Source organism: Cnephaeus nilssonii (genome assembly GCF_951640355.1).
Source record: "Cnephaeus nilssonii genome assembly, chromosome: 22".
Taxonomy (NCBI): domain Eukaryota; kingdom Metazoa; phylum Chordata; class Mammalia; order Chiroptera; family Vespertilionidae; genus Cnephaeus; species Cnephaeus nilssonii.
Window position 1 is genome coordinate 13,039,353 of NC_137093.1, and position 13,947 is coordinate 13,053,299.

General features: G+C 57.2%; 2 protein-coding genes across 5 annotated transcripts in view; one reads left to right on the plus strand and one right to left on the minus strand.

The window, feature by feature from the left end:
- Positions 1-2,456, plus strand: YDJC (YdjC chitooligosaccharide deacetylase homolog). Its single transcript, XM_079762220.1, has 5 exons — positions 1-288; positions 375-534; positions 753-852; positions 948-1,125; positions 1,265-2,456. The coding sequence occupies exons 1-5, from the start codon at positions 125-127 to the stop codon at positions 1,617-1,619; spliced, it is 957 nt and encodes a 318-aa protein (XP_079618346.1). The 5' UTR covers positions 1-124; the 3' UTR covers positions 1,620-2,456.
- A 9,504-nt stretch (positions 2,457-11,960) lies between these two features.
- Positions 11,961-13,947, minus strand: part of UBE2L3 (ubiquitin conjugating enzyme E2 L3) — a 37,406-nt gene continuing 35,419 nt past the window's right edge. For all 4 annotated transcript variants that reach the window (XM_079762574.1, XM_079762577.1, XM_079762576.1 and 1 more), the window contains one exon: positions 11,961-13,395. In XM_079762574.1, coding sequence (XP_079618700.1) covers positions 13,241-13,395 — 155 coding nt within the window. In that variant the 3' untranslated portion in view covers positions 11,961-13,240. The remainder of the gene's footprint in view (positions 13,396-13,947) is intronic.

Genomic DNA, 13,947 nt, shown 5'->3' on the forward strand with positions numbered 1-13,947 from the left:
AGGCGAAGCGCGGACGCGTCCGGGTGTGGGCGTCGGGGAGGGGCCTCGGGCTGCGTCTCAGGGCGGAGCCGGGACTGCCCGGTTCCCTCCCGTCCGGTCCCCGGCCGCGCGCTCGGGCTGGGAGATGGCTTGGCCGCGCGTGCGGCTGGTGGTGACGGCGGACGACTTTGGTTACTGCCCGCGGCGGGACGAGGGCATCGTGGAGGCCTTCCTGGCCGGAGCTGTGACCAGCGTGTCCCTGCTGGTCAACGGCGCGACGGCGGAGAGCGCTGCGGACCTGGCCCGCAGGTGAGGCGTGACCCCCCGAGTCAGAAGGGGATTTGGGCGGCGCCGCCCGGTGGCCGCCTGAGCTCCGGCTCGCGTTCCACCCTCAGGCACCAGATCCCCACGGGACTCCACGCCAACCTGTCCGAGGGCCGCCCCGTGGGCCCGGCCCGCCACGGAGCCTCGTCGCTGCTCAGCCCCGAAGGCTTCTTCCTGGGCAAGATGGGATTCCGGGAGGCGGTGGCAGCCAAAGATGTAGCTTTGTCCCAGGTGCGGAAGGGCGGCTGCCGGAGGAGGACACCCCCCAAGGCTCCTCCCAGAGGGTACCATGACGCCATCAGGGGCGGGAACGGGAGGGGGCTCTGGATGCTTCCCTGGTTCCAACTCTGGAGCAGTCACGCGGAGGCCCGGGGGTAGGGGTTGAGGGCGTGGCGAGGTTCCCTAGGGTGTTCCCGGAGGTTTAAGGTGCCCTCGTCCTCGCCTTCCAGGTGCGGGAAGAGCTGGAGGCCCAGCTGAGTCGCTTCCAGGAATTACTGGGCAGGAAACCCACGCACGTGGACGGGCACCAGCATGTGCACGTGCTCCCAGGTGGGTGGTCCCGGGCCGGGGGCGGTGTGCCCCGGTGCGGTGCGGTGTCCCCAGGCGGGGAGAGGTGCTCCTCCCTGACAGCGCCCCGCCCGCAGGCGTGTGCCAGGTGTTCGCAGAGGCGCTGCAGGCCCATGGGGTGCGCTTCACACGTCTGCCGCTGGAGCGAGGACTGGGCGACTGTACTTGGCTGGAGGCCCCTGCGCGCGCCTTCGCCTGTGCAGTGGAGCGTGATGCCCGGGCTGCTGTGGGCCCCTTCTCCCGCAGTGGCCTAAGGTGAGGCCCCACCCCCACCCCCACTGCTGTGCCATGTTCCCTACCTGGCTCAGACTGAGTACGTTTCTCATCTGCCCTTGGCCTAGCCCTGCCCATCACTGTCCTGCCCGTCCCTGCTCTGATGCCTGGGTATCCACAGGTGGACGGATGCCTTCGTGGGTCTGAGCACCTGTGGCCGGCACATGTCTGCTCATCGTGTGTCAGGAGCACTGGCTCGGGCCCTGGAAGGTACACCCACAGGTCACTCCCTGACAGCGGAGCTGATGGCCCACCCAGGCTACCCCAGTGTGCCTCCCGCTGGAGGCTGCGGGGAGGGTCCTGACGCCTTTTCCTGCTCTTGGGAACGGCTGCATGAGCTGCGTGTCCTCACAGAGCCCACGCTGCAGGCCCGGCTTGCCCAGGATGGCGTCCAGCTCTGTGCCCTCCATGACCTAGAGTCCAAGAGACCTGGTGAAGCCACTCTGGAAACCTTCCTGGAGTCCTCCCAACCATGACCCTGACAGCCAAAGGACTAAGGCCTTAGTGCTCAGGAATGCGGCAAGGGTGGAGCTTTGGCACAGCCCACAACCAAACCCTAGAGGGGGTTCTGTGACTTCCCTGGGCAGAACGATGCCACCTCTTTGCCCAGATCCTCTCTGCCTCAGAGTGACAGCCAGAGCTTTGGCAAGCCCTCTTGGCTGCAGGTGGGTCAGCCTGTGATACTCGGCATGGAGCCTGCCAAACATTTTGTGCTCTTCACATTTCTACGTAAGCATCGTCTTTGTTAGGTGTAGTGGGGAGAGATCACTATATTAATAAAATAATGTGTCTTGTAAACTTTGATTTATAAACTGTGCCCAGAAAACCTTTACAGACACAGGGGCAGACAAAGGCAACTCCAGGGCCCAAACCTGGTCACTATTCCAGAAAAGACATATAAAACAAGTTCCACTCTCATTTCGTTCATGCTTAGCTTTTGTTTTCTTTTGGGAGGTGTGATAGGAGAATGTCTCACCTGGGTACTTTTTAGGAGGTGTATTATATATCTCAATTTTTGTTGAAAAAGAAGTCACCTGCCCGACCAGCGTGGCTCAGTGGTTGAGCATCAAACTATGAACCAGGAGGTCACAATTCTATTCCAGGTCAGCCACATGCCCCGGTTGTGGGCTCGATCCCCTCTCGATTCAGGAGGCAGCCGATCAATGATTCTCTCATCATTGATATTTCTCTCTGAAATCAATAAAAATATATTTGGGGAAAAATTTTTTTAAAAAAGAATTCTTTCTCATCATTGATGTTTCTATCTCCCTCTCTTCCTCTCCCTTCCTCTCTCTGAAATCAATAAAAATGTTTTCGCCCAGCTCGTGTGGCTCAGTGGTTGAGTGTGACCTTTGAACCAGATCATGGTTCGATTCCTGGTCAGGGCACATGCCCAGGTTGTGGGCTTGATCCCCAGTGGGGGGCATGCAGGAGGTAGCTGATAAATGATTCTCTCTCATTGATGTTTCTATCTCTATCCCTTCCTCTCTGAAATCAATTTTTAAAAAAATACTAAAGAGATTACTTTAAAAAAATGTTTGCCAAAAAACACTTCTAATCACCCAGATTCGCCATTAACAAGTACTGCTTGGCCCAGGCACCGTGCTGAAGTCCCGACTTTAGCTCCAGTCCTCAGGTTGGTGGTATTCCTCCACGTTGCATGAGGGAAGCAAGGAGAGAAGCCAATTCTGTGCTGGGGCGGGAAGAACTCAGACCAACTCAGACTTTGCCTTCTACTGGGTCAGCTGGCTGCTCTGCAGGGTGGGGCGCTGAGGTGCTGTGCCGGAAACCAATCCTAGTCTCACTGGCTCAGTGGTTGAGCCATGAACTATGAGTCAGGAGGTCAATGGTTCAATTCCTGGTCAGGGAACTTGCCCAGGTTGCAGGCTCAATCCCCGGTGTGGGACATGCAGGAGGCAGCTGATCAATGATTCTCTCTCATCATTGATGTTTCTATCTCTCTCTCCCTTTCCCTTCCTCTCTGAAATCAATAAAAAAGATATCCTATCTAATAATAGAGTAACATGTAAATTACCATCACTCCACTACGCCCACTATTGGGCGGCGGGAGGCTGGGGGGTGGGACTCGGGGTGGCCTATCTGGCCATTGAGAGGCACGGATCCGCTGCCACTGAGGGTAGCCCCCCTCAGCGGCCGCAGACCATCAAAAGTGGGGGAGCTGGGTGCCTGTCTGCTCCGGCACCAGGCCTTTCAGAAGCCTCCGCCGAGCCGGAGGCTTCTGAAAGGCCTGGTGCACCAGCGGACAGGCACCCAGCTCCACCGCGAAAAGCGAAAGCGTGTAGGGGACCCTACACGTGCATGATTCAATCATGCACTGGGCCTCTAGTTTTAAAAATAAGAAAGATGGGAGAAACCAAGATGGCGGCATAGGTTAAACACCTAACCTACAGCCGGGCACAACAATATCAAAAACACAACTAAAAGTCAAAACGGACATCATCCAGAACCACAGGAAAGCTGGCTGACTGAAATGCGCACAATTAGAAGGAAAAAGAAAACCACAAGGAAAATCAGAGAAGCCATAAAAGCTTGAGGTATGGAGACACGGGCGGAGACACGAGCCCGCGCGCGTGCGGGGAAGCCGGAGAGGAAGGGGCGGCTGGCCGCCTGGCTGGCGTTCTCTGGCGGGAAGGAGATAAAAGCGCCAGATTGTGCTGAACCCCAGCTCCGACTGCACTGAACCCCAGTGCCCGGCGAAACCCTGGGAAGCCGGGCTCATGCTGGGGGAGTCTGGGCTGTGGGACAGAGACACAGAGGAGCTGCACCGGAGCCGCGCACGGGAATGTGCGCAGAGGAGGGACTGTTGCCTGTGCCGCTGGATTGCCCTAGCGGGAAGGAGACAAAAGCTCCGGACTGTGCTGAACCCCCAGTTCCAACTGCACTGAACCCCAGTTCCGGGAAAGACCCGGGGAAGCCATGCTCATACTGGGGAAAGCTGGGCTGTAAGGCAGAGATGCAGAGAGGCGGCGAAGGGCAGAGCACCGGAGGCGCACACAGGATTGTGCGCGGAGGATGGGCTGTTGACTGTGCCGCTGAGTCGCCCTGGAGGGAAGGAGACAAAAGCGCCAGACTGAGGTGAGCCCCAATTCTGACTACACGGAAACCCAGTTCCGGGAGAGAATCTGGGAATCCAGATTCATTGGGGGAGAAACTAGACTGTTTGGCAGCGCGCGAAACTCCAGGGCGCTTTTCTCTCAGAGGTGTTTGCTGGGAGTACAGAGGGACACTGAGACACAGGAACCTCATAGGGCGGGGCTGACGGGAAGCCAAGGCGGTAGGCTCCGCCCTGTAACTCCGCCCCATCCAAGCTGAACACAGAGGCTTTTACAATTTTGCAAGTCTAGTTGAATGGGGCTGTCTCCCGGCATAGACACAGCTGATCCTCACAGCCAATTGGACTGGAGGTCACATCCTCCTAGTGTACCAACAGCAATCAAAGCTTAACAACACCAAGACTTTGCACTCAGCCCACAAAGGGGGGTATCAAGAGCGACCACCTAGGGAGATTGGGGAAGCTGAGCGATAGGGAGGCAGCCAAAAGGGGAAGACACCGAAACAGGTCACGAATATAAGGGATGCTGTAATTCCGGCTGAGGGGCCACAGGCAGTAGCTGACCTACACTCCATTGGAGACCCAGAAACGAAGGCATCTAGTGGTCGGTGTGAGATGACATCAGATTTCGACCACTCCCATAAGGGACACATTCAAGAGGCAGACGCAGTGAGCGCCGAAGCCTTGCTGCACCAAGACCCGGCACATAGGCGTGTCTCCCGCACAGCAACTCTTCCTTTATAGACACAGAGGGTCCGCACGGCCAATAGGCCTGGAGGACAATTCCTCCCAGTGACACCAACAACAATCAAGACTTAACTATACAAACAAGGACCAAGATGGAGGCATAGGGCAGAAGCCTGATTGCTGCCTACCACAACGGTTTTGAGACTACAACGGGAGAGCGGAGCGGACACCATCCAGAACCACCGGAGGGCTAACTGAGCGGATGCTATACAACTAGAATAAAAGAGAGGGGTACGCGGGATGAAGCTGATGCCGGTGACCCAAAGACCACACTTTAAAAACTACGGCTCAGGCGACACAATGGCGGCCTGGAACGTGCTCGGCGCAGTTCCCCCAGCGGTCTCCGGCTGAGGGGAAGGCTTCACTCGCTGCCGAGCATGGACAGACGAGCCCCTGGGAGACATGGGGCGGGAGACTACGCGCTTGCTGACCTCCGAGTCCTTCAAGAATCTCAACGCCCCGGAAGCGGCCAGGTGCGCACGCTCGGCGACCGGCCACCGCTGCAGACCCAAGGGCCGACGCAGCCACCCCGGAACAGCCCGCCGCCGCGCACCGGGCACACCGGAGCTTTGCCGAGCCGGCCGCCCAACGAGTTCTGCGGTGGCTGCCCTGGAACTCTGAGAAAATGGCCGAAGGAATTGCTGAGAGGGAATTGACCAACAGGAATTGGGATCAAGAAGACGAAACTCCGCTGGGTCCCGGATCCGGGTGAAGCCGCACGCCCCTGGGTCCGGGTGAGGCTGGGAACTGGGTCAGGGTGAGGCTGGGCCCCGGGTCCGGGTGAGGCCACGTGCCCCTGGGTCCGGGCGAGGCCATGCGCCCCTGGATCCGGGTGAGCCTGGGTCCCGGGTCCGGGTGAGGCCGCGGGCCCCTGGATTCGGGTGAGCCTGGCCCCGGGTCCGGGTGAAGCCGCACGCCCCTGCATCCGGGTGAGCCTGGGTCCCGGGTCCGGGTGAGGCCGCGGGCCCCTGGGGCCGGGTGAGCCTGGGCCCCGGGTCCGGGTGAGGCCGCGGGCCCCTGGGGCCGGGTGAGCCTGGGCCCCGGGTCCGGGTGAGGCCGCGGGCCCCTGGAGCCGGGTGAGCCTGAGCCTGGGCCCCGGGTCCGGGTGAGGCCGCGGGCCCCTGGGGCCGGGTGAGCCTGGGCCCCGGGTCCGGGTGAGGCCGCGGGCCCCTGGGGCCGGGTGAGCCTGGGCCCCGGGTCCGGGTGAGGCCGCGGGCCCCTGGAGCCGGGTGAGCCTGAGCCTGGGCCCCGGGTCCGGGTGAGGCCGCGGGCCCCTGGGGCCGGGTGAGCCTGGGCCCCGGGTCCGGGTGAGGCCGCGGGCCCCTGGGGCCGGGTGAGCCTGGGCCCCGGGTCCGGGTGAGGCCGCGGGCCCCTGGAGCCGGGTGAGCCTGAGCCTGGGCCCCGGGTCCGGGTGAGGCCGCGGGCCCCTGGAGCCGGGTGAGCCTGAGCCTGGGCCCCGGGTCCGGGTGAGGCCGCGGGCCCCTGGGGCCGGGTGAGCCTGGGCCCCGGGTCCGGGTGAGGCCGCGGGCCCCTGGGGCCGGGTGAGCCTGGGCCCCGGGTCCGGGTGAGGCCGCGGGCCCCTGGAGCCGGGTGAGCCTGAGCCTGGGCCCCGGGTCCGGGTGAGGCCGCGGGCCCCTGGGGCCGGGTGAGCCTGGGCCCCGGGTCCGGGTGAGGCCGCGGGCCCCTGGATCCGGGTGAGGCCGCGGGCCCCTGGATCCGAGTGAGGCCGCGGGCCCCTGGATCCGGGTGAGGCCGCGGGCCCCTGGATCCGGGTGAGGCCGCGGGCCCCTGGATCCGAGTGAGGCCGCGGGCCCCTGGATCCGGGTGAGGCCGCGGGCCCCTAGATCCGAGTGAGGCCGCGGGCCCCTGGATCCGGGTGAGCCTGGGTCCCGGGTCCGGGTGAGGCCGCAGGCCCCTGGATCCGGGTGAGCCTGGGTCCCGGGTCCGGGTGAGGCCGTGGGCCCCTGGATCCGGGTGAGCCTAAGTCCCGGGTCCGGGTGAGGCCGCGGGCCCCTGGAGCCGGGTGAGCCTGGGCCCCGGGTCCGGGTGAGGCCGCGGGCCCCTGGAGCCGGGTGAGCCTGGGCCCCGGGTCCGGGTGAGGCCGCGGGCCCCTGGAGCCGGGTGAGCCTGGGCCCCGGGTCCGGGTGAGGCCGCGGGCCCCTGGAGCCGGGTGAGCCTGGGCCCCGGGTCCGGGTGAGGCCGCGGGCCCCTGGAGCCGGGTGAGCCTGGGCCCCGGGTCCGGGTGAGGCCGCGGGCCCCTGGAGCCGGGTGAGCCTGGGCCCCGGGTCCGGGTGAGGCCGCGGGCCCCTGGAGCCGGGTGAGCCTGGGCCCCGGGTCCGGGTGAGGCCGCGGGCCCCTGGATCCGGGTGAGCCTGGGTCCCGGGTCCGGGTGAGGCCGCGGGCCCCTGGATCCGGGTGGGCCTGGGTCCCGGGTCCGGGTGAGGCCGCGGGCCCCTGGATCCGGGTGGGCCTGGCCCCGGGTCCGGGTGGGGCCGCGGGCCCCTGGATCCGGGTGGGCCTGGCCCCGGGTCCGGGTGGGGCCGCGGGCCCCTGGATCCGGGTGGGCCTGGCCCCGGGTCCGGGTGGGGCCGCGGGCCCCTGGATCCGGGTGGGCCTGGCCCCGGGTCCGGGTGGGGCCGCGGGCCCCTGGATCCGGGTGAGCCTGGCCCCGGGTCCGGGTGAGGCCGTGGGCCCCTGGATCCGGGTGAATCAGTGCCCCTGGGTCCGGCCGAGACCAAACCAGAGGGAGTCGGACCTGCATTACCACCATTTGTCCACCATCCAGAGCTGAGGGGTCAGTGCCGACATGTACTCATAGGGAACTGGTGGACATTGATATTGGGTCTCAAAAGAACTGTTGGTCCAGAAAGAAACTCACTACAGACTGATTCATTTGCCTGTCAGCATAACTATTATTGCTCGTCGCACATTCAATTCTTATAAGTATATCTCTAGTGACACATGATTTCGCTCATCTAGGGGAAATGATGAACAACATAGACTGATGAACAAGAACAGAACCAGAAACAAGGAGGCATCGATCGGACTATCGGGCCTCAGAGGGAGGATAGGGGAGGGTGGGGGGAGGGGGGAGAGATCAACCAAAGGTCTTGTGTGCATGCATATGAGCCTAACCAATGCTTAAGTTCAACAGAGGGTTGGGGCATCCAAGGGGAGGGGTGTGGGATGGGAATGGGGGGATGAGGACAAATATGTGACACCTTAATCAATAAAGAAATTAAAAAAAATAAATAAAAAAATAAAAATAAGAAAGATGTGGAAGGCTGGTCAACCTTTAAACTCTGAAAGGTCAGAGCCAACCACTCCCTATCTAATTAAGACAATGGTAACTGAGGCAACTTCCCCACCAAATAATCATGTAAATCCTTACTGATAAGATAATCTGCCTGTTACTGGAATTACCTGCCTAAGGGCTATGGGTGTATCCCATTCTCTATAAAAGGGATAGCAAGGCCAGAGCTTAGGGTAGTCCTCCCACTAGAGGTGGGGTCCCGCCTGGCCCCCAATATTCCCAAATTAATACTTTTCTAGTCTCTTTCATTTGTGTGCGGCCTTCTCCAGAACCCGAACCACGCGGGACGTGTAAGGGGTTCCCACAGTGCTGCCAAGTAACAAGAGCAGGGTTGAGGCCACCAGCCTATGGACGTGGCCTTGAAGTCCTGAGGCCCTTGCCAGAGGAACCTTGGAGCTAGAGGGTGACAAGTCAGGCTGCGGTGGGCACAGGAGTGATTAAGGAGGCCCATATTTTGAACTGAACAGCCTGGCTAGTGTGACTTGGTTCGAGTGTCATCCTGTGCACCGAAAGGTCTTGGGTTTGATTCCTGGTCAGGGCACATACCCAGGTTCAGGTTCGATGCTAGGTCTGGATGCATTCGGGAGGCAACTGATCCATGTTTCTCATACCAATGTTTTTCTCTCTTACCCTCTCCCTTCCTCTCTAAATCAATTTTAAAAAAACAAAGAAAACAAACAAAAAAACAATAATGAAGGCAAGAAAATGGTAACTCCAGGGTTCAGGAAGTGAGAGGGTCTTGCAGGCCTCTGGCTTTGGGGAAGGTGGAACTGTGGCTGTGTCTGGGCTCAAAGGGACCAGTAGTGGAGCTAGACTGTGTAAAAACACAGGCCATGTGCCCTTGGCTGTCACAGGAGCTTAGTCTCTTCCTTTGTAAACATTGGAATAATGGGGTTGTCCTGAGCTTCCAAGGGAATGAAGGGCTGGGACATGGCAGAGAACCCCAGCCGATGATCAAAGGAAAGGACTGCTTCTTGCTTCCTGGTAAAATAAATCCCAGGTAAACTGTTCCCTCCCAGAAATATGGAGGCCTGGTCTCAAAATCACTGGCAAGGAACTAGGCTGATAGAAAATAGTGTCAGATGTCCTGGCTGGGTAGAGCATTGTCCCAATGTGCCAAGGTTGTGGGTTTGATTCCCGGGCAGGGCACATACAGGAAACAGTATGTCCACAAATAATTGGAATAAGAAATCAATGTTTCTCCTTCTCTCTCGCTTCTTCTCTGAAAACATCATATTAAAAATTAAGTCCTAGCTGGCTTGTTCAGTGGTTAGAGCATTGGCCCTCAGACTGAAGGGTTGTGAGTTCCATTCTGGTCAAGGCACTTACTGGATCCCTGGCCCCTGGTCAGGGTGCATGTGGGAGGCAACCAATTGATGGTCTCTCTCACATCGGTTTCTCTCTCCTCCTTCCGCTCCCTAAAAATCAATGGGAGACCCTGGCTGGCGTGTCTCAGTGGTTGAGCATCGACCTATGAACCAGGAGGTCCCAGTTTGACTCATTTTGATTCTGAGTCAGGGCACATGCCCAGGTTGTGGGCTTGATCTCCAGTGTGGGGCGTGTAGGAGGCAGCCGGTCAATGATTTCTCATCATTGATGTTTCTCTCTCTGAAAGCAATAAAAACATATTTTTAACAAAATCAATGGAAAAAATATCCCCAGGTGAGGATTAACATAAATAAATAAATGGTTAGGGCCCTGGGCTGAATCAATGGCCCAGCTGCCCACTGTCCTCTGGAGACTCAGAGAGGTTTCTGGGCGTAACTCCTCAAGGAAATGATCTAAGGACCCCCTTATTAATTCCATGACCTCGATCAAGATAGTCAGTTTGCTCGCTCTAGTGGGCTTGGCTCAGCATCTAGAGCATGGGCCCTCGGACTGAAGGGTCCTGGGTTTGATTCTGGTCAAGGACACGTACCTCAGTTGCAGGCTCGATCCCTGGCCCTGGTTAGGGAGGAGGCAATCAACTAATGTGTCTCTCTCACATCAATGTTTTTCTGTCTCTCCCCCTCCCTTCCACTCTAAAAAGCAGTGGGGGGAAAAGATCCTCAGGTGAGGATTAACAACAACAAAAGATAGTTTGGCCCTGGCTTATTTGGCTCAGTGGATAGAGCATTGGCCTGTGGATTGAGGGGTCCCAGGTTCGATTCCAGTTAAGGGTACATGCTTGGGTTGTAGGCTCGATCCCCAGTGTGGGGTGTGCAGGAGGCAGCTGATCAATGATTCTCTCATCATTGATGTTTCTATCTCTCTCTCCTGCTCCCTTCCTCTCTGAAATCAATTTAAAAAAATAATAAAAAGATAGCCAGTTTGCTTTTCTGCTGAATGTGGGTATCACTCTTTAAGGGGCTGATCGGACTGAAGTGATACATATAATACATGGAGGTGCTGTCTGCTCCCCAGACAGCCAAGGGAGACCCAATAATCTGGACTCTTCGGCTTTTTCTGTGCCCCTTTTGGAGGCTGGGTCATGGGGAGATAGGAGCAGGAAAAGCTGCAGGAGACCAGAGGCCCTAGGACCTGGGCACCAGCCACCCCTCCCACACCTCTGAGAGTGCAGGCCCACCACAGTAAGGAAGAAACCCACACAGCCAAACCAGTGTTGGAGAACATTTTTATTAAGGGCAGCAGAACGGGATCGCAGCATCTTTAGAAAGCCTATTCTCTGCCATGGTGGGCAGGGGCAGGGAGGAGGGGGAGGACCTGGCCCACTTTGGTTCAGTTCAGGCGGGTGTGAATTCCTGAGTGGGCTTGCGTCAGTGGGTGACAGCTCTCCCCTCCCCCAGCGGACCCAGCTTGTTTGATTTCAGAGCTGCCAGGGCACCAGCGTGCTCAAAGCCTGCTCTGAGGGCTCAGCTACCACCCGGAACTGCTGCAGGCTGGAGGGAGCAAGCCACCCGGGTGTGAGGGAAGGACCACTCACGGCCTCCCTTTCCCAGGGCCAGGCCTCTCCTGACTGGACAAGCCATGGGGTGCAATGCCAGGGCTAAGAGTCCCCTGAGGTGCTGCCGGCATTGACAAAAGGTACCTCCTGTGGTGAACAGAGAAGTGAAGGACGACAGGCAGGCAGAACTATGCTGGTAGAAACGCGAAGCAACGGGATGGTTTCCAAGAATGGCAATAATTTTGGATTCAGAGAAGCAACGATGGTGGCTTACTTGGATAGCTTCTGACAGAATTTGGCATTTTATTACAAATCTGTGTGTCAGTGAAATAAAGTCCATCATCACCTTTCTGCCAAGAGACAGATGTGCAAATGCTGGCCTGGCTCCCCTGAGCAGGCAGGAGTCTCCAGAGCCTGCCCCTGAGTATGTTGGACTAAAACAGCTGAGTCAGTGACACACTGCAGGGACCACGCGCCTGGACAACTAAACGACATTAACCTGCACATCACTCCCGGTTCTGTGCAGTCAAACCAAGCTGTCTTAGAGGTCATAGCCCTGGAAGGATCTCAAGTTTTAAAACTAAAATGAGCCAAGTTTCTTTAAGTCATTCCTCCACAGAATCTAATACCCCAGAGAGCCAGGAAGGGAAGCTGCCAGTGGCCGAAGCGGAGTTGGTGACGCATGGCATTTGGACCATCAGCTTCCTCTGGGCGTCAGTGACATGTTTTCTCTACTATTTCAGGGACAGTCCCACTTGCTTTGAAAAAGACATTAACATTCAAATCCTTACAAGTTCATCTGAGGATAAATTCTAAGGTCAATTTTTATTTCTACAAAAAAAGGCAGTCAAAACAATATAAAACACAGGTAGAGGGTATTACTCGGTGAGCTTCGAGCGGAGCTTGACTCTGACAGGCTGAGTCCAGAGGAAGGGAAGGCCGTCTTGTTCCTGGGCTGGCCCGGCCGGCTGCTTCAAAGGAAGAGGCCAGCAGGGCATCAGTGACCCCCGACTGGTTCTGGCTCTAGCCGAGTCCTGCCAATTCCAACCCTGCAAAAGGTCAAACTGTGCTGAAGGAGGGCTGAGGTGGGGCTGCTGCACTGAGGAGGTGGAGATCGGTCTCCGTGGCACATTCGGATGGAGCTTGCTGACTGGTGAGCGTGGAATTTCAAATGGACATTCTGGCTTTAGCGTTGTCTGTAACGGCCAGCACATCTTCTAAAATGGCTGCAGGGAGGAGCGTAAACCTTTGACCACAGGAGCCTCTCTGATGAGAAATTCCTCACACAAGTGCAGTGTCCTCTGGCTGGCAGGCCCTCCCTGGGTGGCCACAGACCTGATATTGCAGGGCCCTCCCAAGCAGGCCGGGCCAGGCTAGTGTTCAGTCACACACACAGAAATCAGGGTTGCCATTTAATCAGTGTTATTGTGGTAACATTGGCAAGATTTTTACATAAGAGGTGGGCCTCCTTTTCATAGTTATTTCTTTTTTGGGGGGGTGGGGGGTGGGGGGAAGTGGTTTGCTTGTTTAAAAAAAAATTTTAAGTATGTTATAAATTGGAATCAGGAGAACTTGAATGAACTCCCACACGCACTGCAACATGGGAGAAGAGAAGCCACCAGACCGGACAGAGCTGCCTCTTCTCCTTTGTGGAGAAGGTGGGGCCTGGTTCTGGGAAAGTGAATGAATGAAAAAGAAACTGAATGCAAGAGAGTGGCGCTGAAAGGGCATGGGAAGAAAGGGACCCACAACCTTTTATTTTAAACCTTAAGGTCTAAATGTAAATTGAAGATTTTGGATAAATTTGGACAAGAAAAGAAACACCATTCTTTTTAGAGTAGACTGAAGCAGTGATTTTTAAAACAAAGAAAGCAGAACTAGAACATCTTAAATTTTTAATCCTTTCTTTACAGGTTACCTAAGACCACTTTTGATTAAGAAAACTGTAGAAAGTTAGTAACTGCCACAAGCAAACGCCAGGTGGTGGCCCGTGTCAATTTTCCACAGAGTCCTGCTTTGCGGGGTGTCTGCACTGCTTGGGGTCTCTGCTCACACTTGCTGGAATCAATCGTGGCAGATTTTAGTCCACAGGTCGCTTTTCCCCATATTTCTTTGTAAACTCTTCAGCATTCTTACAGAATTTTTTACGGTCCTTAGAGTATTCTTCAGCTAGGTCAGCCCGAAGCGGGTGCTCAGGCTGGGGGTCATTCACCAGTGCTATGAGAGACTGGATTACTGCCAAGAAAAGGAGAAGGCATTGCTGGTTACAATAGTCTCAGAAAGGGCGCAGGCAAGATATGCAACTCTGACTCTAATACTGATTTATATCTATGTGCTTCTAAGACAAAGCGGCCTCTGATTTATCCAAAATTCTAACCACAAGCACTTAACTTTCCTCTGTAATGAGGATAAAGGGATGGACAACAGTCAACAGTGGATCACTATTCAGAGTGATGCCGCTGCTGCCTCCTCCTCCTCCTCTGAAATGACACCCGGAGGATGTCCCAGCCCCTAGTCACTCGCATCCTTCCCCCACAGTCTGGAGATATCAGGCCTGGCTCGCTCTCTCTCTTTCTCATGTACACATGCGTGAAGCTTCTCCAGGGCAGAGACTGGGTGATGTGTTCCAGAACCGCACTCAATTCAGGGTAGTTTCAATGAGTGAGTATGAGAATGAAGGGTGCAAGACAGGCCTGCACCATGTAAATGCATAATGAGTCCACCCTGGAAGATCCCGAAGAGCTTCTAAACCAGCTGAGAAAAGTTCATTGGACCACCCTGTCTAAC